This window comes from Canis lupus, chromosome 7 (genome assembly GCF_048164855.1).
Source record: "Canis lupus baileyi chromosome 7, mCanLup2.hap1, whole genome shotgun sequence".
In the NCBI taxonomy this organism is placed as follows: Eukaryota; Metazoa; Chordata; class Mammalia; order Carnivora; family Canidae; genus Canis; species Canis lupus.
In genome coordinates, this window is record NC_132844.1 from 64,335,704 (window position 1) to 64,362,848 (window position 27,145).

The 27,145-nt window shown below is 55.8% G+C and overlaps 3 protein-coding genes across 3 annotated transcripts in view; all 3 read left to right on the forward strand.

The window, feature by feature from the left end:
* Window positions 1-948, forward strand: part of KIF6 (kinesin family member 6) — a 380,711-nt gene extending 379,763 nt beyond the window's left edge. The window contains exon 24 of the mRNA XM_072833154.1: window positions 451-948. The gene's annotated coding sequence lies outside the window, so the exon portion shown is untranslated. The remainder of the gene's footprint in view (window positions 1-450) is intronic.
* Window positions 949-3,853: 2,905 nt separating this feature from the next.
* On the forward strand, window positions 3,854-11,450 carry KCNK16 (potassium two pore domain channel subfamily K member 16). Its single transcript, XM_072833170.1, has 5 exons — window positions 3,854-4,165; window positions 7,068-7,182; window positions 8,250-8,416; window positions 9,273-9,438; window positions 9,722-11,450. Exons 1-5 carry the CDS (start codon window positions 3,953-3,955, stop codon window positions 9,943-9,945), a joined length of 885 nt encoding a protein of 294 aa, XP_072689271.1. The 5' UTR covers window positions 3,854-3,952; the 3' UTR covers window positions 9,946-11,450.
* A 352-nt stretch (window positions 11,451-11,802) lies between these two features.
* On the forward strand, window positions 11,803-25,461 carry KCNK17 (potassium two pore domain channel subfamily K member 17). Its single transcript, XM_072833168.1, has 5 exons — window positions 11,803-12,096; window positions 14,588-14,702; window positions 19,598-19,758; window positions 20,158-20,332; window positions 24,716-25,461. The coding sequence occupies exons 1-5, from the start codon at window positions 11,818-11,820 to the stop codon at window positions 25,021-25,023; spliced, it is 1,038 nt and encodes a 345-aa protein (XP_072689269.1). The 5' UTR covers window positions 11,803-11,817; the 3' UTR covers window positions 25,024-25,461.
* Window positions 25,462-27,145: the final 1,684 nt, after the last annotated feature.

Sequence of the window (27,145 nt, forward strand, 5' to 3'; positions counted from 1 at the left end):
TGAGTTTTGTGAATCTCGATGCTTCCTTCCTCCTCCAAGGCAAGGCCACATCCCAGCACAGCACCGAGTCGGGGGGGACGCTCTGGGTGTAGGAGAACCTCATACAGGACAGCTTGGCCCCAGGTGGCTTCGAGGAACCCAGAAGGAGCAAGATGACAAAGAAGGCAGGTGCCACGCCCAGGGATGACATGAGGTGCTTCGGAGGACGCAGAGGCAGCGCCGGTGACAGCGCTGGCATGTCCCCATGTGCAGCCTCCACATCCTGCTGCACCCCAGCTCCCCGTTATTTGTTGTTCTGCTTTGGGCCGTAGAGCAGATCAAGAACCCCACGACACTATACCCGTACCCCCACGACATTATCATTCCCGTACTTGAAATGGTAAAATTCTCCCCCTGGCTTTTACTTTCTACAACGTCTCTCTCTTCCCTTCCCTTGTCCTGGACATACAGGCCATGGTATCGGCCTTCCCCACAGTGACACCAAGTGACACCTGCACGGATGATGCCCTCACACCCCTGGCTGGGCCAGAGTGGCTGAAGTTGGCACTTGACTCAAGGATCGCCCGCCACCTGTGAAGTGGCCCATGGGAAAAGGGGCTCTTGGACATGTGGCCTCGCCCAGATGATCTGAAGCAAGACGTATGATGAGAAAGAAGCAGAGGACAACAGCGGCTGACGCCAAGGGGAAGCCAGGGGACCGGCCTTGAGAGAAATTCTGGGGCAGAGCCAGGGAGGGAATGGCCGGCCTGGCTGGGACGAGTGAGGGGGGCACCGCACGAGGAGAGGGGACAGAGCCTGATAGTAAGCAGGAGTGAAGACACGGGCTCCGTCGTTCCAGAACGCCAGCGGCTCCCAGCTTCCTACCACAAATTGTTTCAATTACTTAAGATAACTGCAGTGTGTTCATGTGTCTTCCAACTCAAATAAACCTTGAACAATTAACAACAACAATGGCCAAAACGTGTATAGTCATTGGGAAGTAACAGGATACCTAACAGTGGCTTGAACAAACAGGGCTTAAGTTTCTAACATTTTTGAGATCCAGGGAGAGGTGTGTGCAGGAATCAGCTGAGTGTCTTTGCAACAATCTTGACCGTTCCCTGAAGGACGCGAGGTGGCTGGGCAGGGCCGGTTCTCCATGTGGGGAGTGGTGGGGCCGCAGCTGAGCCCTCAGCAGGGCGGGGACGGCAGAGCTTTACCCCACACCCCCACAGCAGGCTCCGCACACCTCTAACTGGCCAGAGCTGGGTCACGCGGCCGCCCCAGCAGCAAGGGAGCCAGGAACGTGGGTGGGTGCAAAGGGCACTGTCAATCCTCTGATACCCTCCCCATTTCTGTCCCCCTCTCCCCTCCGATGTATTTCTGCTTCCGATGGCCTGGCCTCCCAATGACCTGGGGCTCCAGTGCACTGCCCACAGCCTACTGGAGCTATTTTGCCTACTGGTGTGTGGAGGCAGAGATGCCTCAACAACCAGTTGGTGTGGGATGACGAAAGCCCCGCTCCCCTGCTTCCACCTGGGACTCACGGGGCGTGCAGTCCCCATCAGGGGTCTCCAGGAACCAGGCTGAGCTGGGACTGTCGACCCCTGTTTGGCCTCACTTGCCCCACATTCTTCTCAGCCTTCCCCTGCTCTGCTGCTCATACACAGATCCCCCCTCAGGGCTGCTCCCCTGGGAACCCAGCTAAGAGCAGGGGGAGCAGGATTATCATGATGGGTTAGACCAATCACGCTCCATTGCCTGGGGCTGACAAGTACACAAGTGGGGCTCCGTGAGCCAGGAAGGAGGGAAAGGATGTAGGCAGTCGGCTCGTGTTGTCCTGCAGCCACAGCTCATCACAGGAAAACGTGAGCAGAGAACTTGGATCCTTCACACACTGCCAGTGCGAAGGTACAATGGTGCGGCCACCTTGGAAAACAGTCTGGCATCTCTCAAAAATTTAGAGTGACCCGCGACCAGCACTCCACACTCCTAGAGACATGAAAACATACATCCCCACCAAAACTTGTGCATGAATATTCGTGGCAGCATTGTTCATTATAGCCAAGAAGTAGAAACAACCCAAACATCTATCAACTGATAAATGGGTAAATAAAATGTTGCACTATCCATACAATGAAATATGACACAGATATAAAGAAGGATGAAGGGGGCAGCCCGGGTGGCTCAGCAGTTTAGCAGCAGCCTTCAGCCTAGGGAGTGATCCTGGAGCCCTGGGATCGGTCCCGCATCGGGCTCCCTATATGGAGCCTGCTTCTCCCTCTGCCTGCCTGTGTCTCTGCCGCTGTGTGTGTGTGTGTGTGTGTGTGTCATTAATAACTAAATAAAATCTTGAAAAAAAAAAAAGGATGAAGTACTGACACACACCATAGTATGGATGAACCTTGAAAACATTACACCAAGAGGCCAGACACAAAAGGCTACATACAATACGATTGGATTTCTATGAAATGTCCAGAAGAGAGAAACCCAGAGACAGCAGATGGATGCTGCCAGAGGCCCGAGGACAGGCTGGGTGGATGGGGGATGAGGGCTTGTGGGGATAGGGGATTGTGGGGAGAGTTGCATGCTTCTGAATATACTAAAAACCATTTGACTGTATATTTTAAAAGTGTGAATGAGGGGCACGTGGGTGGCTCAGTTGGTTAAGGCCCTGCCTTCGGCTCAGGTCATGATCTCAGGGTCCTGCGATTGAGCCCCACATTGGGCCCCCTGCTCAGAGGGGAATCTGCTTCCCCCATCCCTCTGTCCATGCCCCTGTTGGTTCTCTCTCTCTCTCTCTCTCTCTGTCTCAAAAACATAAAATCTTTTAAAAAATAAATAAATGAAAGTGCGAATGATATGTGGCTTATGTCTCAATGAAGTTATTGCAAATTCACACACAAGCAAAGAAGAGAAAGAGAGGAAAACATCCTCGATTGCACTCCCCAGAGCGAGCCACTGTGAACATCTCAAGTCAGGATATACTTTTAGCTTTTTTTTTTTTTTTTAATCCACACCTACATCTTACCAATAGAGTATGCTCTGAAGGGAAACTGCCAAAGGCTTTCAAGCACAGAAAACTATCAGCAAAAGCTATGAAGCAAATGTGTCCCACTGATGAGGAGCGTCAACCCTGGTGCTGCTCCTGATGGAGGCTGTTGTGTGTCTATTTGCTTTGCTCTGATTTGTCACCCAGTTTACTTATCTTCGGGTTCCCCCAATAGGCAGATTAATCCTCCCGGCCCCATTCTGTAGCCAGGGCAACTGGGCACAAGACATATTCACTCCCATTCTGATTTCTTTTTTAAGATTTTATTTATTTATTTTAAAGAAGGAAAGCGCACACGAGTAGGAGAGGTAGAGGAGGAGGGAGAGATAGAATCTCAAGTAGACTCCACACTGAGCCTGGAGCTGGATGCAGGGCTCGAACCCAGGACCCTGAGATCATGACCTGAACTGAAACCAAGAGTCAGCCGCTCAACCAACTGTGCCACCCAGGGTCTCCCCACCATCCTGACTTCTTCCCAGTTTGGGAGCCTGAAGCGTCATGGGTGAAATCCTGGGGGCTGCGGAGGGCACCCATTCAGGCCTGGGCAGAACAAAGGAGAAGCATCTGATTTGATCCAGAAACATCTATCCAACTTAGAGACAGAGGGTAAGACAACATGGTCCTCAGGAGCACCCCGTAACTCTCTTTGAGGGGTCCATGCCACTGACTGGTGCTCTCCATGGTAAAGTTTAAAAAAAAAAATAAAAGGCTGGTTGGGGGTGACAGGCCTGTTTGCACTGGAGCCACTTAGTGCAGCCAAGCTGAGCTGCACTGTTCAAATAGACTCCGCAGCCTCCAGACACCTGTGCCGAGGAGGACGAGGAGGGCGAGGCAGGCAGGAGGCTGGGCACGGGTCCCCGGGGGCTTCCCACCTCTCCTCCCGTAGGCAGCCCCAGGGTCCTGGCAAGTCCTGGCCACACCATGCCCCAAGCCAGGCTCTGCAGCTGCCGGGGCGGCCGGGTGCTGCCCCTGCTGCTGGCCTACGTCTGCTACCTGCTGCTCGGCGCCACTGTCTTCCAGCTGCTGGAGAAGCAGGCGGAGGCTCAGTCCAGAGACCAATTTCAGTTCGAGAAGCTGCGCTTCCTGGAGAACTACACCTGCCTGGACCAGCGGGCCCTGGAGCAGTTTGTGCAGGTGAAGGGGAGCTGCTGGTGTGGGATGGTGGGCGGAATGGGGGTTCCTGCGGCAGGTCCAGAGCTACGCCCCGGGGCCTGATGCCCTGTTTGGAAGCAGCGTGGGGGGGACTGGTGCTGGATTCTGGCCCCAGGTCTAGAACTAGATTGCTGCGTGACATTGAGCAGGTCGCTGACACTCACTGGTCCCAAATCTCCCCCATCTAGAAGGCGAGGAGAATAACCCCATATGTGCTGCAGACATTTGCAGCCAATCAAAAGCCCTTTTTAAGCTGCTGCTTGCTGCATAAACGTGGACTGTGTGTCAGTGCTATCAACACTTTGCAAATTTCCTTCTCCCAGGCTCTGCCCTCCCCCTCCCGCACCCCCAGGGCTGCTAATCCTCTGTCGTCTCCCGGTGCCTGGTGAGCAGTGGCCCGGGCGACAGCTTGGCCAGCAAGGTGTGCGTAGGGGGCTCTCTCTGGTGGCAGAGCAGGCCCCAATGCCCTCTGTCTTAGAAGCAGGGCAAAACCAGGGTGTTGTGAATGCCTTTGAGATCAGGGGAGGCTGTGAATGACAACACCAACCACAAAGGAACAAGCCGAGTGCAGAGTCACCGCAAAGATAACTGGCACTTAGTGAGCATTTACGATGTGCCTAAAACAGTGGAGAACGGGGTCACCGTGATGGGGTCGGAGCAGTCACGATCCATCCTCTGGAGCCACCTTTTAGGTGTATTTCCTCATAATAACCTATTACTATCACCGGCTCCTGCTGGCAGATGGAAACTGAGGCACAGAGGAGTGGAGTGTTGGCAAGACTGCGCAGTCAGTGATAGAGACAGAACTCACCCCCCAGGCCAGTTGCTCTTCGCCATGCAAATTAGCAGAAGCGCTGGGTTGGGGGTGGGCAGGACACAACCGAGAGTGGCAGCTCTCAAAGTGTGGACCGGCTGCAACACATCACCTGGGGGTCCCTTAGAAACGCCAACGATCGCACCCCACCCCGGACACTCCAGACCAGGAGTCTGGGGACAGGGCCAGCAGCCTATCGTTAAAAAGCCCTCCAGTCCATGCCCATACCCTCAAGATGGAGAAGAGCTGGCCTAGAAGATGAGGGGTGGGCTGGGTGGTCAGAGAGAATTGTCCGCAGATGTGAGAGACCTGTCCAGGCCCTTTCTCCCGGGAACTGAGGCTTCCTTGCTCTCCGCCAGTAGAGGGCTGGGGCCATAGCACCCCTATGGGGCTGAGAAGGGCTCTGGAGCCTCCCAAGACCTCCGGAATAAGGCATTTGCCCTGGAGGCCCTGACACCTCCTCCTCCCTCAGCCTAGCGTCAGAGGTGAAACCCCAGAGCCAGAGGGTGTGGGAAGGATTGGTAGCAGGGATCTAACTAGCTCTGTAAACGATGACGATGGCAGCCTCAGCCACTGATTAACAACACCCAACCCTGGCCTCCCCAGCCTCCTTTTGGGGGAGCCTCAGTGGCCAGGGGATGGCTGGCCAATAGGAAGAATGCTGGGATAGGATTCCAGAACATACGAGACTAGTACAAGAGGAAGAAGCTACTAACAGCACCAGAAGCAGTATTAGAGACTCCTCCATAAGAAAAAGGCCTTGCCTGGTTTCACGGGACTCATGTCTGACTTTCTCTATCACATGTGGATGCTTAGAGAAAACTAGAAGGTCACGTTGGGGGCCCCACACTCAGTACCCTCACCGAATCAAGGCCCCTTCCTCAGCAGGATGGAGAGCTTCAGGTTGACCGTGGCCCTAGGGCAAGTGCTAGTCCCAAGGGTGAGGGTCTTGAGAGAGCGAGCATGTTCCGGAATGTTCCATCCTGGCCTCTCTAGGGGTGTGGGAAAGGGAGCTAGACCAAAGTCCACATGTCTGAAGGGACCAGTTCTGCCAAAGTGAAGAAAAGCAGACAGCCTGTGTCATGACTCCTAGACAGGCCCAGCCTACCAGGGCCACCCCACCCTGGCAGGGAGCACACTCACCCAGGCAGCGAGGAATCAGTTCCCATAGGAACTAGGAACTGGAGTGGCCCCCTCCCCCACGGCCTCCTCCTGATTTGGGAGCTCTATCAAGTGGCAAGGCTGTGTGCTGCCTGGGACAATGCAAGGCGACAGGGGAGGGCCCTGGGGGAGCAGACTGGAGAGGGATCCCTAACCATCTCCAAGAGGGCTGGGCCCAGGGACAGAGGGGCTTAGGCTTGGGCCCACAAGGGTTCAGGTTGTGTAAACACATACTCAACACACCTGCACACATGCAACACAGAGTACCCATGCACATCGCATACATACAACATACCACACATCAACACTGGCTACACCTCTGACCTTTGGTCTGGCCTCTGATGGAATTTCTCTTATAGGCCTGGACTGGGCCTCACCAGGGGATAGCAAAGAGCAAAGCAAAGCAGCCAGCTCACCAGGCAGTTCAGAGAACACAGGGTTCCCTATCTCTACCATCCACCCTGTGGGAGGGCAGCCCCATGGCTTCCCTGCGGCCCCCAAACTCCACATTCCCCAGGAAGCCCTTCTGGGAGCATCCAACCTGAAATCTTCCCGTTGTCCTCACAACACACCTACACCTCCCACTGCTGGCCATAGGCAGCATCTCCCACCTGGCTCACCCTTTCAACACCCTCTTCCTCCTTAGGCCCCTTTCCCCTCCCCCAGCCCACATTTACAGCCCACACCTCAGCCAGCCTTGGCCTATGGAACAAGCAGTGGATCTGGAACCCAACGACCTTGGGCAAATCGTTTTGCTACTCCGATAGCCTTATCTACTAAACGGAAATGAGAGCATCTAAGAATAGAGTTAAATGAGATCAGAGGAAAGCACCCAGCAGAGAGCTTGGTCACCAGCAGGGGCCATCAGCTACCTCTTCCTCCCGCACCCCCCACCCCACCCTCACACAGGTCATCATGGAAGCCTGGGTGAAGGGTGTGAACCCCAAAGGCAACTCCACCAACCCCAGCAACTGGGACTTCGGCAGCAGTTTCTTCTTTGCAGGCACGGTTGTCACCACCATAGGTAAAGGGTCGGGGTGGGGAAGGGCCTCCCCAAAGCCCCTGTCTTGGTTTTGGGCTCCCCAGAGCAGACACTGAGACCAGGATGTGGTTTTATCTAGGAGATGATTCCAGGAAGTGCAAGTTGAGAAGCGGGAACGAGTCAAAAGTGGGAACATAGGACAGGAAAAGAAAAGAGGCAGCGAGGTTCACACTGATGAGCAGGGTCCTAGTTCGGGCCACTGGCCTCGCTCCCCCTGGGACCCTCTGAGAGGCCAAGCAGAGCCCCAGCCTTAGCACGGTGCCTTGAGGAGCGAGGAAGCGGGGCTACTTAGCTACGGACTCCGGCCCTTGCTGGCTGAGAGCTGATCCTGGATGAGCCAACTCTCCAGTACTTGAAACTCGCCCACAGACCAAGCCAAACTCCCAGGGAGAGAGAGATGCAGGGACTTGGGATGGAGAGCCACACCTGTGTGTACAGGAACAGCCCCCCAAGCTGCAGGTGGTATCCCAGGTGTCCCGAGGGCACAGATCACCAACAGCATCTGCTACACCCCCTCACCTAGAAAACCCATGCCACCTCTCCCAAGGAAGCCCCCAGACCCCCCAATACTCATGGTTTCCCCATCCATTCAATTCAGTTCAATTCTACACATCTTCCTTGAGCTTGGGTGAAAACTGAAGCGGAGGGAGTTGGATCAGACCCAGGCAGGCTCAGACCTCCAGGAGCCTCTGATCCAATGAAGAGGAATAAGATAAGCACACAAAAAACAATAGTACAAGGCAACATAGACAATTAGACAGGAATGACATTAAGCACTATGGGGAATCACTTCTAGTAGAGAGGAGGAGGGTGGCAGTCAGGAGGGCTTCCTAGAGGCAGTGTCATTGGAGATGGGCCCTCCAAGACAAGCAGGAGTCTTACAAATAGAGATCATTCTAGTGGGGGGGGGGAAGAAGGTTCTTGGAAACAGAGGAGCTTCCCCTCTACCCCCCAGAGGTAATAGAAGACCACCCTCTGCTACAGTCTGTGGGGGAGGCAGTTCTGAACTCTCGCTTCTCCACATTTGCACCCTCCTCCTTGACCTGTAGGATATGGCAACCTGGCACCCAGCACGGAGGCAGGCCAGGTCTTCTGTGTCTTCTACGCCTTGGTGGGCATCCCACTCAACGCGATCTTCCTCAACCACTTGGGTGCAGGGCTGCACGCCCACCTGGCTACCCTCGAGAGGTGGGAGGAGCAGCCCAGGCGCTCCCAGGTAGGGCCCCTTCCTCCTTACAGTCCTGCTGGGATGAGCTCTGTTGAGGGGTGAAAATAGAAGTTGACACTGAGCCACAGTTCGGCGGGCAGGGTCTGAGGGGTAGATACTTGTGGAGGAAAGGGTTACGCAGAAGCAGAAGCTGAATTGTGATCAGGCTGGAACAAAGACTTGGACAGGCCCCTCATTCTGCAGCACGTGTGTGGCCATCAGAGGGGTCCCACAAGGGGGCTGAACTGGCCAGGGCCATATGCTGGCCTCAATCACACACCGGGTGGCCTCCCTGGGAAGGGTGTGCCCTTGGGCCAGGCACTTCTCTGTAGCCAAGGTATGCCTCAAAGATGCTCAGAGCTGGAGGCCACTGGCTGACGGCTGGTCCACAAGGTCTTCTTTGAAGGGGGATCTGGGTGGTGCATCTCTGTGGTCATCCTAGAACTCCAGCCCCGTTGAAAATAAACTCCAAGCCACCCAGCACTCCCCCAGGGCCCACCCCCTTGGCCAGCCCCTTGCAAAGCCAGGCTCAGTAAGGGAGGGCAGAGGTGCAGAGGAATCTGGGATAGTTCAGATGGCCGTCCTCCATCCCAGATCTGAGTCCCCAGGAGGCCTGACCAGATGTGACCCTCAGGCCCAAAGGAGTCTCCAAATTCCAACCTGACCCACTCATGAAATCCCTCTGACCAAATATTTCCCTGGCCTGAGCAAAAGCGCACACACAGAATACAACCACCAGCCCAAAGGTCTCCAGGCCAAAAAAGGGAACGTGGCCATGGCCCAGCTCCACTCCCAGATTTGTCTCCCCCCTCCTCCATCCTGGGGCGTTCCAAGTAGACTCAGACACAGACTCTCTTGTTCCCAGCTGCTGCAGATCCTAGGCCTGGCTCTGTTCCTGACCCTGGGGACACTGGTCATTCTCATCTGCCCACCCATGGTCTTCAGCCACGTGGAGGGCTGGAGCTTCGGGGAAGGCTTCTACTTCGCCTTCATCACTCTCAGCACCATCGGTTTCGGGGACTATGTTGTCGGTGAGAACAAGGCGGTCACGTATCTCCGGGCAGGGGCCGCAGGGATTGGGGGGGATGGGGAGATGTCAGCAGGAGGTAAGTAGTGAGAATCAGATGATAGTCCCTGGTTCTTTGAGGGCAACAAATGGTTTGTGAGGCCTCTGGGGATTATCACAATATCCTTAGACATCGGTGGCCCCGGGACCCATGACCCTCTCCCCCAGGGACCTCCACTGCAGATCCTTGGTATGGAGAGGCCGGCAGGGACCCCTGTGGCATTTATCATGTCTCCTTCCCTTGCCAGGCACGGACCCCAGCAAGCATTACATCTCCGTGTACCGGAGCCTGGCCGCCATCTGGATCCTCCTGGGCCTGGCATGGCTGGCGCTGATCCTCCCACTAGGCCCCCTGCTTCTACACAGGTGCTCCCAGCTCTGGCTTCTCAGCAGGGGACTCAGCCTCAAGGACGGAGGAGCCCCCGAGATGGATGGGCTCCCCAGACCTCAGAAGATCCCCATCTCTGCATGAGGTCTCCAGTGCCCCAGGAGCTCCTCCTGCTTCCCCCACCCCACCCCTGTATGCCTTCTGGACTTCCTGTTCCATGTCTTTCCCCACTCCCTTCCCAGCCAGGGCTGGCCTCAGGAGCTCTCCAGAGAGCAAAGGAGGTGGGATGTCCAAGCAAGTTACTGCAAGGGGTTGGAGGACAGGATGAATGACAGATGTGTGTGGAGTGAGACGTGTGTTGCTGTCCCAAAGGCCCTCGCCCAAGTGTGAATCCAGACATGAATCACTCTGGCCAAATCTCCGTGGTGCCCTCCCTGTGCCCCCCCACCCAGGAGACTTCATACAGGTCTGCAAACAAAGGGTGACTTTATTTTCAGCTCATTTGATACAAGCACAAAGTGATGGCTCAGGCCCCCACCCCACTGTGTGGAGAGAGCCAGGCTCTGGGAGACCCAACAGTGAAAGCTCCTGCTCTCCGTGCACGTTTCGTCCACCAGAAGGACTAGACAAGCAGAGAGGTCCCAACCCGGTACCAAGATGCTATGATGGGGTAGAGGGGTCTGACAAGAGCCCATGGGGGTGACTAGCAGGGAAGGTCAAGGAGAGAGGCTGGGCAAGGACTTTGGAGCATCTACGTGCAAACAGGATTATCCGCCCTCAGGAAGCCGACAGCTGCTTCTCAAAGCAGTTCCCCTTGCCCAGAGGTCTAGAGCTCTCCGTCAACAAGGCGGAGCTCCTGGGTGTCCCACCTACTTTCCTGAGTGTGGCCTCCCCTGATTCCTCAGGACACCCCTTGACCTCATCACCCCCTCTGAGCACCTGTCTTAAGAGCCTTTCCAAACACACCCTGGGAAGACAGGGAGCCAGCAGATCCCAAGAGATCCCCAGGAAACGAGCTCCATGGAGGCCAGGCCTCCTTTGGGAATGTGCTCTGCAGCCCTGGCCTTTCTCCTACGGGACTGTGACATCTCTGGCCAGAAGGAGAGGAGAGATTGAGACCAGTCCACCCAAAGCCCAACCTCATCGAGGACTCCAGACCTCTGCCCCTACCTCTGCCATCAAGGCAGGCCCACAAATGGCTGGGAAGGCCCTGGACAGGACTGAGGCAAGGCCGCAAAGCAGAGGAGGCTGAGATGGGACGCACAGGGAAGGATCTACAGCAGCAAGAGACCTGACCTCTTGTAGACAAGATCTACACCCCGGGACTTGCTGATATGGAGAAGAAGCCTGGGAAACTGAAGATCCCCCAGGGGACTCCTTCATGCCCTGGACCCTTCCTCCAGGAAGGGAGGTAGGGAGCCTCTTCAGAAGCAGGGAATGGACAAGCCCACTGGTCAAGGATCCTCTTGCCTCCCAGATTCATAGGCAAGTGGTGATCAGCTGGGCTCCCTCAACTTTGTACACAGGGGGAAGGGGGGTGTTTCAAGAGCTCCGGGGAGGACCTGACAGGTGGCAAGTCCTTGGTGATAGTCCCAAGGTCCAGGAACTTAGGCTGGGGCCCTGAGACAATAAAGTTGGCTTTTACTTTCTCTTCCTGCGGCGTGCAGTCTCCAGGAGTCCCTCCCACTGCTTGCTGCAGTAGGACAGCTGAGGCCCCCTGGGTCTCAGGCCTGGGTCACCCCGCAGCCCGGCCTTTCTCCCCTTTCTCCCCGAGCTGGGCCTGGGGGGTGCGCCCTCCACACACACTCGAGGCGGAGCCAGATGCCCACAGCTCCGGCCTCGTTTTGTCCCTGGGATTGGATCCCGCTGCGGGGTGGGGCCGGGCTGTCCCATTCCCGGGCAAGCCTCCTGTGCTGAGAAGACGGGGCGCAGGCAGGCGGTGGCCGGTGGCCGGTGGCCGGTGGCCGCGAGGGGAGCAGCCGAGCCCGAGCGCCCGCCCTGTGCGCCGCCGGGTCCATGGTTCCAGGCGCCGGGCTCCCCGCCTCCCCGGCGCTGTGCGGACCGCGAGCCCGAGCGGCGGCGGCGCGGGACCCCAGGGCCCCGGAGTGCGCGGTGCCGGGCACGCTGCTGCTGCTGCTCGCCTACCTGGCCTACCTGGCCCTGGGCGCCGGCGTGTTCTGGGTGCTGGAGAGCCCCGCGGCGCGCGACTCCAGCGCGAGGTTCCAGCGCGACAAGTGGGCTCTGCTGCGGAACTTCACGTGCCTGGACGGCCCGGCGCTGGACTCGCTGATCCGGGTCAGGGGCGAGCGCGGCGGGGGGCGCGGGGGGGGCTCTGGGGCAGTGAGGGCGCCGGGGGGGGGGGATTGCTGGGGGGCCACGGGGGGCGTGGGGCAAGGGGAGGGGGGAGGGTTGGGGGGCTCGCGGGGCGGGGGGGGGCTAGCAGATGGATGGAGGTCCCCCCCCCCCGCCCCCGGCTCGCGCAGGCCACCCCCGACTGGGGCCCGCCCGAACCGGGCATGCTTTAACGTCCCGGGACCCCCCTCGTTCCCCGGGCCCCACAGCCCAACCCCTGGCCCCAAATCCCCAGCCCGCAGTCCCGGTGCCGAGTCTGAGTCCTTGGAGTCTGAGTCCCAGAGCGGCCCACCCGAAAGCAATCCCCAGAAGGCAGCAGGCAAATGTTTCTGGGGGGAAGTGAGCAGGCCCTGGAGCAGCGGTAGAGTCCTGAGCCCTTGGACCTGCCGCCGGGGCAGGGGAAGGACTGTCCCTGCTAAGGACCTGGGGTAGCGCCTCCACCCACCCACCCCCACCTCTACACTTTCACAAATACACAGGACTGCCTGGTCCTGGAGGCTGGGCAGCAGCCCCTTCGCAGAGGTGGCCAACCTCCCTTCCCGCAGCCTCCGCCCGGGCAAGATGACAATGAGGACAATGACAGCAATGAGTGCTTCTGTGGAGCAGTCACTGTGTGTCAAGCATTGTTCTGGGGAGATTAACTTGTATTAACTCATTTTGTCCTCACCTGCCTCACAGGTAGGTACCGTTTCATCATCCCATTTTCTGAGATAAAGAAACTGAGGCTCAAAGAGGTTAAATACAACGACCTGGCTGCATAGGCAGGGAGCTGGGCCTGTTAACCACCAAGATGGGGCTCAGAAGGGATCTGAGGGAAGAAGGGTGTTCCCCAAAGTTCCAGCAGGGCTTTCATCTCCAGAGGCTTCTCTTCCAACCTCTCGTGCTCCACTCACACGTCACACCTCCCTGAACCACGCTGTGGCTTCCAGCATGCCCAAGATAAGGGTCTGGTGTCTCCAGCCCAGACCTCCCCCTGAGTACATGCAACTTCCTTGGGATCCCTGGGTGGCGCAGCGGTTTAGCGCCTGCCTTTGGCCCAGGGCGAGATCCTGGAGACCCAGGATCAAATCCCACGTCGGGCTCCCGGTGCATGGAGCCTGCTTCTCCCTCTGCCTATGTCTCTGCCTCTCTCTCTCTCTCTGTATCATAAATAAATTAAAAAAAAAAAAAAGACTTAGATTCCCCCAAGGTCAGGAGCAAGCAGCCCTCCTCTTCCCAACCCCGACCCTCCACCTATTCCCTGCATCCACACACTCTCACAGTGCTCTTAGAGGCTTCCCTCACTACCCCCACCAAATAGGACCAGAGGCCTAGGCTTCTGAGCATTTCTTCTCTGTTCCTCCTGGACCACTTGGGGCCAGGATACAGACCCTCTCCCTCACTCACCCCTGCAAGAGTCTCTCCACTTCTGGTCTGCTAACACCTTGCTGCCAGCTGCCAGGGAAAACACAAACCTGATCTTGCCTCCTCTTTGCTGGGTGACCTTCAGAGAGGCCTGCTGCTCCATCCCTGGCACGGCAGAGCCAAGCATGGCGTGGCTCCGGGCTGCCTTTCAGTCTCCCTGTACTAGATCCCAGGCCCCGTCCTGCCCCACAGGCTCTGCCCACCGGGGCCCATCTCCCTAAATGGCCTTCCAGTAGAAACAGTCCTTTTTGCCTATCAAAGAAGGCTCAACTAAACCATCACCCCCACCATGAAGCCTTCTGCCTCTATATCCATCAGAATGAACACCCTTCCTCTCTGTGTTCCCGGGCTCCTATTATTATATCTGTAACAGTGATGGTGATGGCAGCTGCTAACATTTACCATGTCCCAGGCACTGTTCTAAGTCTACACCGAATACCTCATTTCACCCACCCAACCACTCTAGGAAGTAGGTGCTGTTAGTATTCTCATTTTGCAGATAAGGAAACTGAGGCACAGATAAGTTGGGTATCTTGTTCCAGGATCATACTGCCTTAATGCCCAAAGCTGCACTGGCCGCACCCTATTAGCGCAGTTTGTCTCTGTCCTACTGAGGACAGAGGTCCTGTCCTTTACATCTCCAGGACCCCTGGAACACCACACGTCCTGCCCGGCAGTGCTTATTGCAAGGATAGGAGTAAGCAGGGGAGGGGGGAAGGCATGGTGTTCTTCCAGCTGGTGGGACATCCTGAGCTGACCTGAGCCCTAGGGTAAGGAAGGGGAGGAGCTGTCCCCCGTGGTCCCTGCCCCCCATGGTCCCTGCCCCCTGGAGAAGTCCTGGATGGAGGGGAAGAGCCTCCTTGCCCTGGAAGGGCTGAGATCAAAGAGTGGTTGTGAGGATTGTCCATGACGTGTGTGTGTGTTTGCACGCACACGTGTGCACGATATTCATGCACACATGTGTATGTGTCTGGGTACAGGGGCCCAGTTGCCCCCCAGAGCCTGGTGGTCACTGCAACCTCTCCCCCAGGGCATCATCCAAGCCTACCAAAGTGGGGACATTGTCCTTGGCAACACCACCAGCATGGGGCGCTGGGAGTTCGTGGGCTCCTTCTTCTTTTCCGTGTCTACCGTCACCACCATTGGTAAGAGCAGGGTGGGACCAGAGTGGGTGGCACTGAGGAGCCTGGCCTCCCCCCTAAAGGATGGGGGACAGGGGACCAATGCCTTTCAGAGGGGAGGGGTCACCAGGGCCCTGTGACCCAGAGTGTCATCAGGCCCCGCAGAGGGGGCACCACCTGTGGGCAGGATCGCAGGCTCCCCTGGGATCTGCAGAATCACTTTCTGCATTTTACCAGAGCCCCTAGGGGGTTTCTGTGCAAGTTTGAGAAGCGCTGCTCTGGAGGGTTCTGCGTCACGCGACCTTGCAGGAAGCAGAGGGTCTGCCCGGTGCAGCAGTAAGGACGCTTCTCGGCTTTATAAGTGTCCCGCGCCAAGCCCAGCCCACGCGGAGCCCGGGGTGGAGGCCCATGGCGGGGGAGGAAAACCTGGGAAGGAAGGAGGAGCAGAAATTCACAAAGAGCCTTTCCACCCCCTGTTCTCAGCGTTGGGGAAAGGTGGCCACCCCTGGAGGCCTCTCCCAGCTCCCTAAGGCACCCCTGCACCCCCTCACCACCTTCCCCAAGCCTCCTTCCTCCCTCACACAGGGACCCCTGGAGCCAGGTCTCTCTCCCGGGTCCCTAGCCCTGCCTCAGGAGAGCAAAGGTAGAACTTGCCCTGGGCAGGTGCCTGGGGGCTGCTGGAAAGGGAAGGAGAAGAGCAGCCTAGATCCCTCCAGCTCTGAAACCCGGGAACTAACTCAAGTGCAGAGCCCCGTCGCCGGCCCTCTGAGTCGCCCCGCCCCTGCATGACACCAGACTTACCAGCAGGTGGCAGGCTGACACCACTGCTGGCCAGGGCCACCTCCATCAGCTCGCGCTGGGATCCTCTTCAGTAGCAATCTGGTGTCCGCCTCTGCCCTCCCAAGAGTGGAGCCAGACAAGGGCCCCTCTCCATCTAGAGGAGTCTCCATCCATCTTTAAATCAGCAAATGCTTCTTGGAAGCGGGTGTCAGGGCTACGCGGGAGCTTGGGCAGTCCTCCACCTTGAGGCCAGCGTGCTTGGGAGGCCCCTCAGAGCTCCACGGACCCTGTGACCCAGGAAGGACCAGCCAGAATGGTATTTATTCCTCTTTACACCCCCTGGGCCTAGTACATTCAACGGGCACCCAACAAACAGTGACACATTCATTAATTCCCAAAATACCCATTCCACCAGCGCTTATTGAGTCCCAGGGCAGGAGGTGATGTTGATGCACAGTCACTGCAGGGGTGTAGGGAGAAATATTTCTTTAGTCTCTAAACCCAACGCCTCCGACATCCTTTGCCCGAGGCCTGTGACTTTGGCCCAGCAAATTTCCAGTTTGGCAGCCCATCCTTTCCTTTTATTTTGGTCCGAGCCAGCCCTCTCTGAGGGAAGGAGGGCAGAGCAAGGGGGAACCTGCCCCACACTGCACACATGGTCTGCTTCTACTAGGCAACTGTGGGGGGCACGTTTACAATTGAAATTTCATTTCGTCCATATGGCCTCACCTCCAAGGATAGGACTTATTATTCTCATGTTACAGAGGGGGAAACTGAGGCACTCAGGTGTTGCACAATTTCCCCAAGGTTGCAAGACTAGTAAGGAGTGGAATTAGAATTTGAAATCCAGAGTGGGGACAATATTTCTCTTTCCAGTCCTGCCTACCTTCAGAAGGTTTATTCTACCTTAGAGTGGGAATTCCAAACAACAGGAAGAAAGAGAGGGCCCCACTTATTTTGGGGTGAACAGTAGGGAAGCTCATAACCCTGGCATTCTGACATCACGCACGCACATGTGCGCACACGTGCACACGAAGAGGATGCAGAGAGGAGGAGGGTGGAGACGGGAGATGGGGTACCTATGGAACATTCCAAGAGAGAAGGAAGGAGTAATCTGAGAGGCCCAGCAGAGGACTGCCTCCTTGGTGTCCCTGTTGCCTGGGTCCAGCACCCTGTAAGGGCTGTACTTTCCAAGCCTTGAAATGAAATAGGGTCTGACAGGCCCTCAAACACTTCTAGACCAGCCAGACCGGCCTGAGCCCCCAAATTGTCCCTCACCTATGAAGCTCATCCCTGGCTGCTCATTTGTTCAGTTATCTAGTCATGCATTCATTCAACAAAGAGACTTAGTAGCTGGGGGAGCCCCACTGTTCTGGGGGAACAATGGTGAGCAAAACTGGCAGGTCCCTGCCCTTGGGAGGCTGATGCTCTACTGAAGGAGGACACCCAACAAACAAACAGATACATAGGCAATATTCAGGGGGTGGGACGTGCTTAGAGGAAAATAATGCAGGTAAGGGGGTCTGATAGTGATGGGGGCTATTGTATATAGAGTGTCCATTGAAGGCCTTGCTGATATGGTAACACTGAAACAAAGACATGAACAAAATAAGGGAGAAAGTCATGTAAATATGCAGGGAGGCAAGTGCAAAGGCCCCGAGGTAGAAAGGAGGACCAGGTGACTGGAAAGAGTTGGAAATGAGGGCTGACTTTGGAGGAGGTTCAGAGCAGCCTAACCACACAAGGCCTTCCTTCCTGGTCAGGCCCTCTCAGGATATCCTAGGGCTGGACTAGCAAAGTGAAAGAGTAGATGGTGGGCGGCCAACTGGAGCCATGGTCACCAAGCATTGAACTGAAGGCTTCACTGATGTCCACTGACTGTGCTGACCTATGGCTGGCTGAGAATAATGGGGAGGAGAAAACTCACTTAATGGAGGTCTGAGAAAGGCAGAAGCTTCACGGGGTTCCTCCCAGCTTTGGAGGTGGAATGTTGGCACCATTCCACAGGTTAGAAAAGACACCCAGGGACAAAGGATAGGACTTGGGAGGACCCACAGCTAGAGGAGGAGGGGTTGGCGAGGAGTCAGACAGGGAGGCTTACTGAGACACTTATGCCTGGATGCCAAAAGACGGTTTCCTTTTTCAGATGAAAGAACCTAGAAAGGCCAAATGGTGGAGGATGCATGGGGCTCTAGAGGAGGCTGCTGATGTCCTCACACCAGAAGCTGGTCTAGGAGGAGTTGGGTCATTCATCCATTCATTCATGAAGCCAATGTTCCTTTAGCATCTTCTGTATACCTGATGCTTGAGGGTGCTCATCCCCATCTATGAAACACCCCATTGCCTCCTTTTGTCCCACAGCACACTGTGAGGTACATGTCCACATCCCCATCTTACAGGCAAGGACACAGAAGCTCAGAAGGGCCAAGCCACTTGCCCAAGGTCCCACAGCCTTCAAGGGGCAGAGCTGGGATTCAAACCCAGGAAGCACCTCTGATTCCAAAGCCCATGCTCTAGTGCATGCTTTGGCCACTCTTGAGACTATGCCCTCTGAGACCCCTCAGTAAGGTGAGGGTGAGTGCAAACCACCAGTACAAGTGAGCATGGGGTATGTGGGAGTGCTGAGCCAGTCTGGGGGGATGCGGCAGGGTATAAGGCATCTGTTCATCCATGCACACATTTGTTCCTGTGTTTTTCATTCATTCATTCATTCATTCATTCATTCACTCCTTTGTTCTTAAACTCATTCAACACACATCTTCACTGATGAAGGTGAGCACCTATGGTGAGCACCTCATAGGTAAGAACCTATGAGGTGAGAATATAAAGCTGATTATGACTCAGCCTGTGCTCTTGAGGGGCTCATGACCCTTGAGGATGGCAGACTTGGAAACAAATCATTCTTATACAGTGGGTTACCCTCAAAGCTGACAGATGCTGGAGGAGCTGCTGCCCTGGGCCACCAAGTGTAGGCAGTGAGGAGGGAAGCACGCTCTTGGTAGAGGGAGAGTCATGCTCAAAGCCACAGAGGTGGGAGGGGGTCTGGGGGTTCAGCAGGGCAGGAGTGTGGCCAGAACTGGGAAAGTAGGGGCCCAGATGAGCTCGGAGATGGGCTGGATAAGACTTTGGGCTTTCCTCAGCAGACTCAAGGAATAATGACGGCTCATAACCTGAGAAACAATACAATGAGGCTTGCATTTTACAGAAGACAAGACACAGGTGGTGACCCAGAAATAGGGGGACAGAAGTAAAGAGAAAAGATGGAGGAAAGAATGCCGAGGCTAATGGAATCCTTTAAGGAAGGCCTCATCCTCCCCTTAGCCTCCCCATCCCTCATCTTCATGACAGAGAAGATAGCCAACCTCCACCTCCCCTAGGGCACTTGATTGTCCATCTACCACCCTTCACCCCCAAGGGGTTTGAGAGGGAGCCCAGATGTGCTAGTTAGGGCCCTCTGGAAATCAGGTATCAAGACAGAAGCAGATGTGCAAGAGATGTATCGGGGGAGGGGAGGGAGGTTTTTGAAGGACAAAGGAGCTGGAGAGATGGTGAGAGCCCCAGACTGCCAAGCAGGTATGATACGTGAGAAAGCAGAGAGGGACGGAAGGGCCTGAGTAGGCCAAGACTGTAGGGTGGCTCTGAGCAAGGCTCAGCTAGGCCAGGCGGTGGGAACCCCAAACAACAATGCCCGCTAGGAGTGCCGCATTGTCCAGGGATGCCTGGCTTGGGGGCCAAGCCCAGCAACAGGAGCCTGCAGGTAGCAATGCGATGGCTGGAATGGTGCAGTCCATCCAGGAGGGGTAGTTCCTGGAGGCTCCACACCCTTCCATGCCCCTGTCCATGTCCTTCTGTCTGTCCACAGAGGGGGAAATGAAGGGAGAGAAGGGAGTCTCACACATTTCATAGGTTTGAGCTCACACACACTGCTGAGCCTCCTGGAGCTTCACTTTTCCAGTCTGTAAAACACGAGGCATCACCCCCATTTGGAAGGCTGGTTATGAGGTGGGCCTGAGGGAGGAAAGGAATAGTAGCCTCCCGCACAGTACTGGCATGGGAATGAAAGGCCTCGGTGAATACCAGCTGCCGAGTCTGGAGGGGGGTGGGGTGAGGTCCCCTAATCTGCCTCCATCTTGCCTCAGGCTATGGCAACCTGAGCCCCCGGACCATGGCCGCCCGCCTCTTCTGCATCTTCTTTGCTCTTGTGGGGATCCCGCTCAACCTCGTGGTGCTCAACCGACTTGGGCATCTCATGCAGCAGGGGATGCACCGCTGTGCCCGCAGGCTGGGGGGCACCTGGCAGGTGAAAGAGCCATTGGAGTAAGGGGTGGGGTGGGTTACTTCTAGGATGAGGGAGGTAGTGGGAATAGGGGGCCCTGAAGAGGGGGTTACTTCTGGGAATCAAGGTTACTGGTGGGGATGTGGTGGGATTGGAGGCCACTGCCTGGAATGGGGATCTTTAGCAATAAAGGGGTATCAGTCGGGGAGACACCATGGCACTTGGCGGACAGGAAGGGTACGAGCCAGCCAAGGTCTTGCCCAGGAACCTGGAGAACACAGACTAGGTGAAGGGGCCCCAAGGGCAGCCCCTTCTTACTGGGGGGGGGGGTCATCCTGCCTCCAGCTCAGCAGCCCCCAGGCTGTCTGTTCCCCAGCACTAGGTAGAAGCCAACGTGGGCTGGGTTGTTATGTATACCCACAGGACCCGGCCAAAGCTCGGTGGCTGGTGGGCTCCAGCACCCTCCTCTCAGGCCTCCTGTTTTTCCTGCTGCTGCCCCCGCTGCTCTTCTGCCACATGGAGGGCTGGAGCTACGTGGAGAGTTTCTACTTCGCCTTCATCACCCTCAGCACCGTGGGCTTTGGCGACTATGTGATTGGTGAGAGAACCTTGCAGGTGGTGGGAGGGCTGGCCTGGACACTCAGCTGCCCGGCCTCCACTTGCCTGCTCCATCAGCTGGCACCTGCTACGTGCCAAGCCCTGTGGGGGCTTGGAGGCCCAAAGTCCAGAGGACACAGTCCTTGGCAAGTTCAGCCTGCTTTGTTGTGTGAGAGGGCTAAGGTCCAGCTAAAAAGTAACAACTGGAGTTTGACCCCAGTTCTTGGAGCTGGCTGTTAAGTCACACTCCTGGCCTTCTTGACAAGCAGTGAGAATGTCCAAGGCTCAACTATTGTTATGAGTGCTCCCCCAAATTAGGGGTGCCTCTGACCTCCCTCCTTGATCCTTCCTTGTCCCAGGGTCTCCCCTCCCTACTTCACCCTGCCCCAAGAAATGCCAAGCTTCCCACTGTCCCTGGGCCGAGGACCATGTGTTCCACACCACAGACCACAGGGACTAGGCAGGAAAGTCTGGGAGACTCAGGAAATCTCAGGCTCCCCTAGGTCCCCATTGGAAAACAATTGGCAGACAAACTCTGAGTGCCAGTGAGGAAGGGCTGTGTGGTCCAGAAGGCCCAGGGTGAGGTTTAATCAGCAGTCACTACCCAGTGTGGGCAAGACAAGGGGCTCAGAAGCCACTGGCCTTGCATAGTAAAGCCAAGGCAGGTGGCCAGCAGGTGGCAGTGGAGGGACATTCTGTGGGACCAAGACTGCAGGGCTGACTGGTGATGGCTTTCTCACCTGTATGCAGGGTCCCCTTCCCTGAACCTCTCTTTCCTTAGGAAGAAGGGCCCTGTGTCAGGGGCCTCTACTGTCCTTTCCTGACATTCTCCATCCTGAGAGGGAGCCTGTGGCTCTGGAAGGAAATTTTTGAGAAAGTTTCCTCCAACTGGGTATGCTCCCGCTCCGACCCTCAAAGTGGAGAGATGTGTCTGAGGAGAGCTGAGACCAGTGGCTCTAAGGGCCACATCTGCCCCCCTCACAGCTCAGAGAATGACTTCTTGGATCTTTCCTCTCCTCTGTGTTCCGACTGCCATCTCCTCGAATCCAGGCCGGGCTGTCGTATATGGCTGGTTACACAAGTCGGGCCCTGGACAACCCTTGAGAGGTTGCCTTTCACACAGAGCACAGTGGAATGGTACCGTGGATTTGAGCAGCCTGTATCTTTGTCCCCACCTTGGCTCTTAGGATCTTTAAAATTTACAGGTGCTATCTTTCACCTGCCCAGCTCCTCTGAAAACCTTCAGTGCTTTCCCATAGTCAGGATAGAGTCCAAAATCCATGTGAGAGACCCCTGTGTGGCTAAACCCTGCCTCCCTCTCTACTCTGCACTCTCTTCTGCCCTGCACCCGAGCCACCAGGGACTCCACCGTAACAGCTTCAGCCCAGGCCTGTGTGATATGACAGGTCCTGGTGCAGTCTGCCAAAACAACCAGAGCTCAGAGCAGGAAACTCAGGATTTGCCCCAGTGGTGGTCCTAAACCCAGGAGGCCTGCTTATCTGAGGGTGTCCATTGCAAGGAGAGGTGGAAGAAAGGGGGAATAGGATTCTTAGCTGCAGTTTCTTCATGCCCACTGATCACCAGGTCCCCCAAAGTTTAGTCCTGGGTGGAGATAGCTGAGAGCAGTCCCTCCCCACCCCCCACCCCCCGGCATCTTGCCTTCTAGAAGCCTCTATGGGATTGAAGGGGAATCTCTGTGAGGACATCCTGAGGTACCACAGTCCCTTGAGGCAGGATGAGCAGGAGGAGGGACAGCTCTCTCTAGACCTCTAGACATGGATACAGTGCAAATGGGAGGAAATGCCTCTACCAGCACCAAGGGAAGGCCAATGCCATCCACACAGCCCCACTGCTGGAGCAAGGACCAGTGATCAGGGTCCCTGCTTCCTGTAAGCCCTGCTGCGGGGAGTGGCAGTAAGATAGATAGATAGGGCAAAGACTTCCCAGAGCCTCCTTCCACACCAGACATCCTGACTGAGGAGATCTGGTTCAAATACACAAGAGGAGGGCACCTGGGTGGCCCAGCAGTTGGGCATCTGCCTTCGGCCCAGGGCGTGATCCTGGAAGCCCAGGATCGAGTCCCACGTCGGGCTCCCTGCATGGGGCTGGCTTCTCCCTCTGCCTGTGTCTCTGCCTCTCTCTCTGTGTCTTTCATGAATAAATAAATAAAATCTTTTAGAAAACGAAAAACAAATCCACAAGAGGAGCCCTTTAAGCCCTCTGGGCAGACCACTCCCCTCAAGGGGCACTGGGCCAAGCCATCCCCTTCACCACATCTCCAGAGATTTGCCACTTGCTCTGGTTAGGGCCTTGTGGCAAGTGACCACACTTGAGTGCCTCATGTGCAAGGAGAAACAGGCCCAGAGAGGTTGGCTCATGGAGCAGGCAAGCCAAAAGCAGGGAGAGGACGGACTCCCAAGCCAGGATACGTATGTTGCAGGATCTTCCACAGTTGGAGGAGACAAGCCCCACTCCCGCATCTTCATGTGTCTCTCAGCCTTCTCTGCCCTCCGAGGACGAGGTCAAGCTCTCTCCTTGGATGGAAATGCTGAGATCCACCCCCTGAACTCGGGGTGCCCATTGCCCCAGCGTCAGAAATCACAGAGGTGTTGTCTCCACGGCCACTCCTCTTTCCCCGAAGGCCAAGGCCGTGGCCAGAGCGGCACCCTGGTCCCGGCCACCGGCTCCTCCCCGGCCTCATCCCGCCACGTCCCCCAATTGCATTTGCAACTCAGTGGAGCGCCTTGCCAGCTGCCAGATCTCCCGCCACTTATGATTTCGGCTAAAAAAAATGAAATAAAAGGGGAGAAGAACACCTCCGCCCCTCGATTGCCAGGAGCAAGCCGAACTGGTGGGTGGCAGGGCCAGAGAGCTGGCTCACCGCTGATCTCATTTGGGACCGCCAGCGGAATCTCGGCCCCGTAACCCAATCAGCCTAATCCAATCCTGGCTCCTGCCAGGCGGCGAGGTGGGGTCTGGGTCAGCAGCCTCATTCCCGAGCTGGGACCCAGGAGAGGGGCCCAGGCTTGAATGACAGGGAAGAGAGGTTGTCTTGGGGTCAGAGGCACAGGGTGAGAGGGTGGATAGAAAGGTGGTGGGACAGGACACAAAGACAGGGAAAGACTTTGAGGGAATATAAAGTCAGATCTTGCCCTTTGAACAAACCCAATCTGATGAGGGAGGCAAGATAAACCCCTAGAAAAGAAGGAAGAACTAAGTTATGGAGCAAGCTAAGCCTCCCAGTGACCTCCATCTGTCCCCTCCCTCCGCCAATACTTGTCCAGTCCTGACTAGGTGAGGGACCAGTGGTAACTAAGACAGTCACCAGGCTGCAGGTCTTGGGCACCTGCTACGAGCCAGGCCCCCTTCTGAGAAACTTAGATACTTGAACACAGTCCTGGAAGGTGGACCTCTTGTTGTCTCTATAGATGGGGAAGCTGAGGCCCAGAAAGAATAAGTAACTCACCCAGCAGAAGCCCACGGGCTGTGAGAGAGTGTAACAGAGGGTCTCAGTCTCATCTCTGGGAGTGAACACTAGCTGGGATCTATCTGCAGGACAAGGGGCAGTTAACTAGGCCAAGGGGAATTGGAAATGAAGAGCATTCTGAGCCCAAAGGATAGCAAATACAAAGGCCCTGGGGCTGGACCGTTGATAGCTGAAAAAATAAACAGGAGAAAGCCCACGTGAGGAGCACAGCACTCAGCAGGAAGAGGTGTGCTAATTGAGGCTGGAGTTGTAGATAAGGCCCTTGGGATAAAACTTTATGACTCCAGCCCAAAAGCCAAGCAAGGACTTGGAAAGAAATTATTTTCCCCAATTCATAGGTGAGGGACATTCAGACAGATGCAAGTCACGCAGCTAGGAAGAATGGAGGCAGGATACAAACTCCGGTGTTTCCATCTGTTCTTCCTAAAGCTGCTGGCAAGTTGCCTCTGTTTAGATATGAGGAAACCAAACACGGAGACAAGCAAACAACAGAGAGGGCGTTCGAATCTCTTGGAAGGCTTATTAAAACACAGATTTCTGGGCCCACTCCCAGGGTTTGTATTCGGTAGGTCTGGAGTGGGGTCCGACCGTTTGCATTTCTAGCAAATGCTCAGGCGATGCTGCTTCTGGTCCAGGGACCCCATTTTGAGAACCACTGGGATAGAGCACAGAGTCTTTCAGAAAGACAAATAGGAAACTGAGCTTCCAAACCCATGGTGTCAAGCCAGGGAGGCTTCCTAGAGTCCTACAGAGGTGGCCACAGGGCCAGCCATCTCAGACCAATTTGAATGTCCCATATGCTGCTCCTGTGTATCAAGTCATGTGTCACTGTTTCTGTTTGGGAAAGTGGCCTTGACTTTCCCAGGCCTCCATCCTCTGACCTTGCCTCTCCCCCAGGGATGGACCCCTCCCGGAGGTACCCGCTGTGGTACAAGAATACAGTGTCCCTATGGATCCTCTTTGGGATGGCGTGGCTGGCCTTGATCATCAAACTCATCCTCTCCCTGCTGGAGACACCAGGGAGATCGTATTCCTATCACCACAGCTCCAAAGAGAACTTCAAGGCCCAAAGCTGGAGGCAGAGCCCGGATGGGGAAGCAGAACCCCGTTCGCCACAGCCAGGATGCTCTCCGGAGGAGCCTATGGGAATCATCCAGCACCCAGAACCCTCTACTCAGGTCTCATGCTGTGGAGAGGGCAACTAGTTATATACTACAGTATGTGTTCCATCTTCTTCCTCAGCAACAAGACCCCTCGTTTTAAGCTTGGCACATGATCATCCAGACTAAAGACTACATTTTTTAAAATCTCCCCTTGAGGCTATTTGCAGCTATATGCTTAAATTCTGAATACACAGAGAAGTATCCTGTGCGACTTAAGAACATGATTTTTCGTAGCAGTGGGGTAGGGGGGCACGTGCTCCTCTTCGCTACTCCTTTTTCTCGCTGGCTGCAATGCTGATATAGTGGCTGGAGCTTTGGCAGCAGTGCTGCACCCTGAGGAAGAGGCCGTGTTCAAGATTGGTGACACAGTAAGATAGGAAGAGCCCGGGTTCCTGATGGTTGCATAACAATCCTGGACTTGAACACCTCTAGACTTCACTTGTGGGAGAGAGAAATAAATGTCGACCCTATCTACTACAATATAGTTTGGGCTTTTCTGTCGCTCACAACCGCAGCTAATTCTAATCGACATACACACCCAGAGACAAAGGCAGCATCTGAGGCTGGAACATATGCAGAGAGAGAATCCACTCCCTTCCCAGGTGAGTTTGCCCAGGACTGGGGGAAGGTACAGACTGTCCTCCTCCACCTCCAGAGACCTTCTAGGTAAACTCACTAAAGATTTGCTGTTCGCTGTCAGGACTAATACAGCCAGCAAGCAGCCGGTCCAGTTTGGCTACTGAACCCTTGCTCTGTGGCTCCCTCACATCAGACCAAAGCCGGGGGCTGGCGAGAGAGCTCCTCCTGCCTCACCCTGCACCATTGCATTTGAAGACTCTAATCACAGTTTGCTAGGCCAGGTAGGGTTTGCAGAGGTCACTTCCACTTGCAGAGTGTCTCACCCCGAATGTTTCTGTCTCTCACTTAGAGCTGCTACTAAGGTACATACTCCCCATCACACTGAGGTCCCCAGGCCCAGCCAGGAGCCCCTGGAAGTACCAGCCACATCTGAGGGTCACCAGGGGCATCTGGATTCTTTTTTTTTTTAAGATTTTATTTATTTATTCATGAGAGACAGAGAGAGAGACACACACAGAGAGAGAGAGAGAGAGGCAGAGACACAGGCAGAGGGAGAAGCAGGCTCCACGCAGGGGACCCAATGTGGGACTCAATCCCGGGACTCCAGGATCACGCCCTGGGCCAAAGGCAGATGCTAAACTGCCAAGCCACCAGGGATTCCTCCAGGGCAGCTAGATTCTTGGTCTTGGTGGATACCTATGACTTGGCTCTCCACCACTATCCTATAGGTTGGGCAGCAGAGGGACCTAGGGGGTTCCGTGTGGCCTCTCTCTGTGGACAAGCACCTCAAACTCAGAGCTCTCCTGAAACTGGGTCAGGGGCAGCCTTTTGGCCAAGGAAGTAGGAAGGATTGTTACACCATCCAGCTTACGCCATCTGGCCTGGCCCTCACTGGACCAAGGGCAGCCCCAGGAGCAAACAGCAGTGAGTAAACAACAGGGTTGATGCCCTCTTCCAAAGGCCCACAGGCAGAGGGAAATGGAGGTGAGGAAGAGATTGTGGAGGTCTGGAACTGGCATCCTTATACTTAACACACTCTGGAGAGACCTATGACTCAAACCTAGGAAAGACAGAGGCCAGAGTGCTGGGTTGGTGTCCATGGTCCCAGCTCTGCCTCGCCTTGAGCCCCTCTCTCCCCATGCCTGGCCTTTTCAACAGGGTCCCTCTCACCCCCACCAAGCCCTTTACCCCACGCACACCACACTGGGACTCACACTCACAATGCCTGCCCCGGGGGAGAGCAGGCTTGTGGAACCTGCCATGGGGCAGAGGAAGGCTTCTAATTGGCCAAGTGCCTGCAGGTGTCTGCCAATGAGAAGACTCACCAATAAGAAGAGTCACCAGAACCCTGAAGCCCAAATACAGAAAGTGAGAGGGGCAGTAGGGTGGGAACTCGGTTGATCACTGAAGGATGTGGAGAGGGAGGACAAGCCACAAGAAGCCATGCTGGGAGCCACCTGGAAAGCTCTGGTTCTAGGCAAGGCGCAAGAGCAGGGTCAGACCTCAGCACAGAAACTAGAGATTGCAACGAGCAGTGAGGTCTTCCAGCCGTAGACCATGTGGCGTCGCAGGGCAGCCCAAGAAA

Coding starts and splice junctions, on each gene's coding strand:
- KCNK16 (XM_072833170.1), top strand. CDS start 3,953: ATGCCCCAAGCCAGGCTCTGCAGCTGCCGGGGCGGCCGGGTGCTGCCC. Junction 4,166..7,067: donor CCCTGGAGCAGTTTGTGCAG/GTGAAGGGGAGC, acceptor ACCCTCACACAG/GTCATCATGGAAGCCTGGGT. Junction 9,439..9,721: donor TTTCGGGGACTATGTTGTCG/GTGAGAACAAGG, acceptor TTCCCTTGCCAG/GCACGGACCCCAGCAAGCAT.
- KCNK17 (XM_072833168.1), top strand. CDS start 11,818: ATGGTTCCAGGCGCCGGGCTCCCCGCCTCCCCGGCGCTGTGCGGACCG. Junction 14,703..19,597: donor GTCTACCGTCACCACCATTG/GTAAGAGCAGGG, acceptor ATCTTGCCTCAG/GCTATGGCAACCTGAGCCCC. Junction 20,333..24,715: donor CTTTGGCGACTATGTGATTG/GTGAGAGAACCT, acceptor CCTCTCCCCCAG/GGATGGACCCCTCCCGGAGG.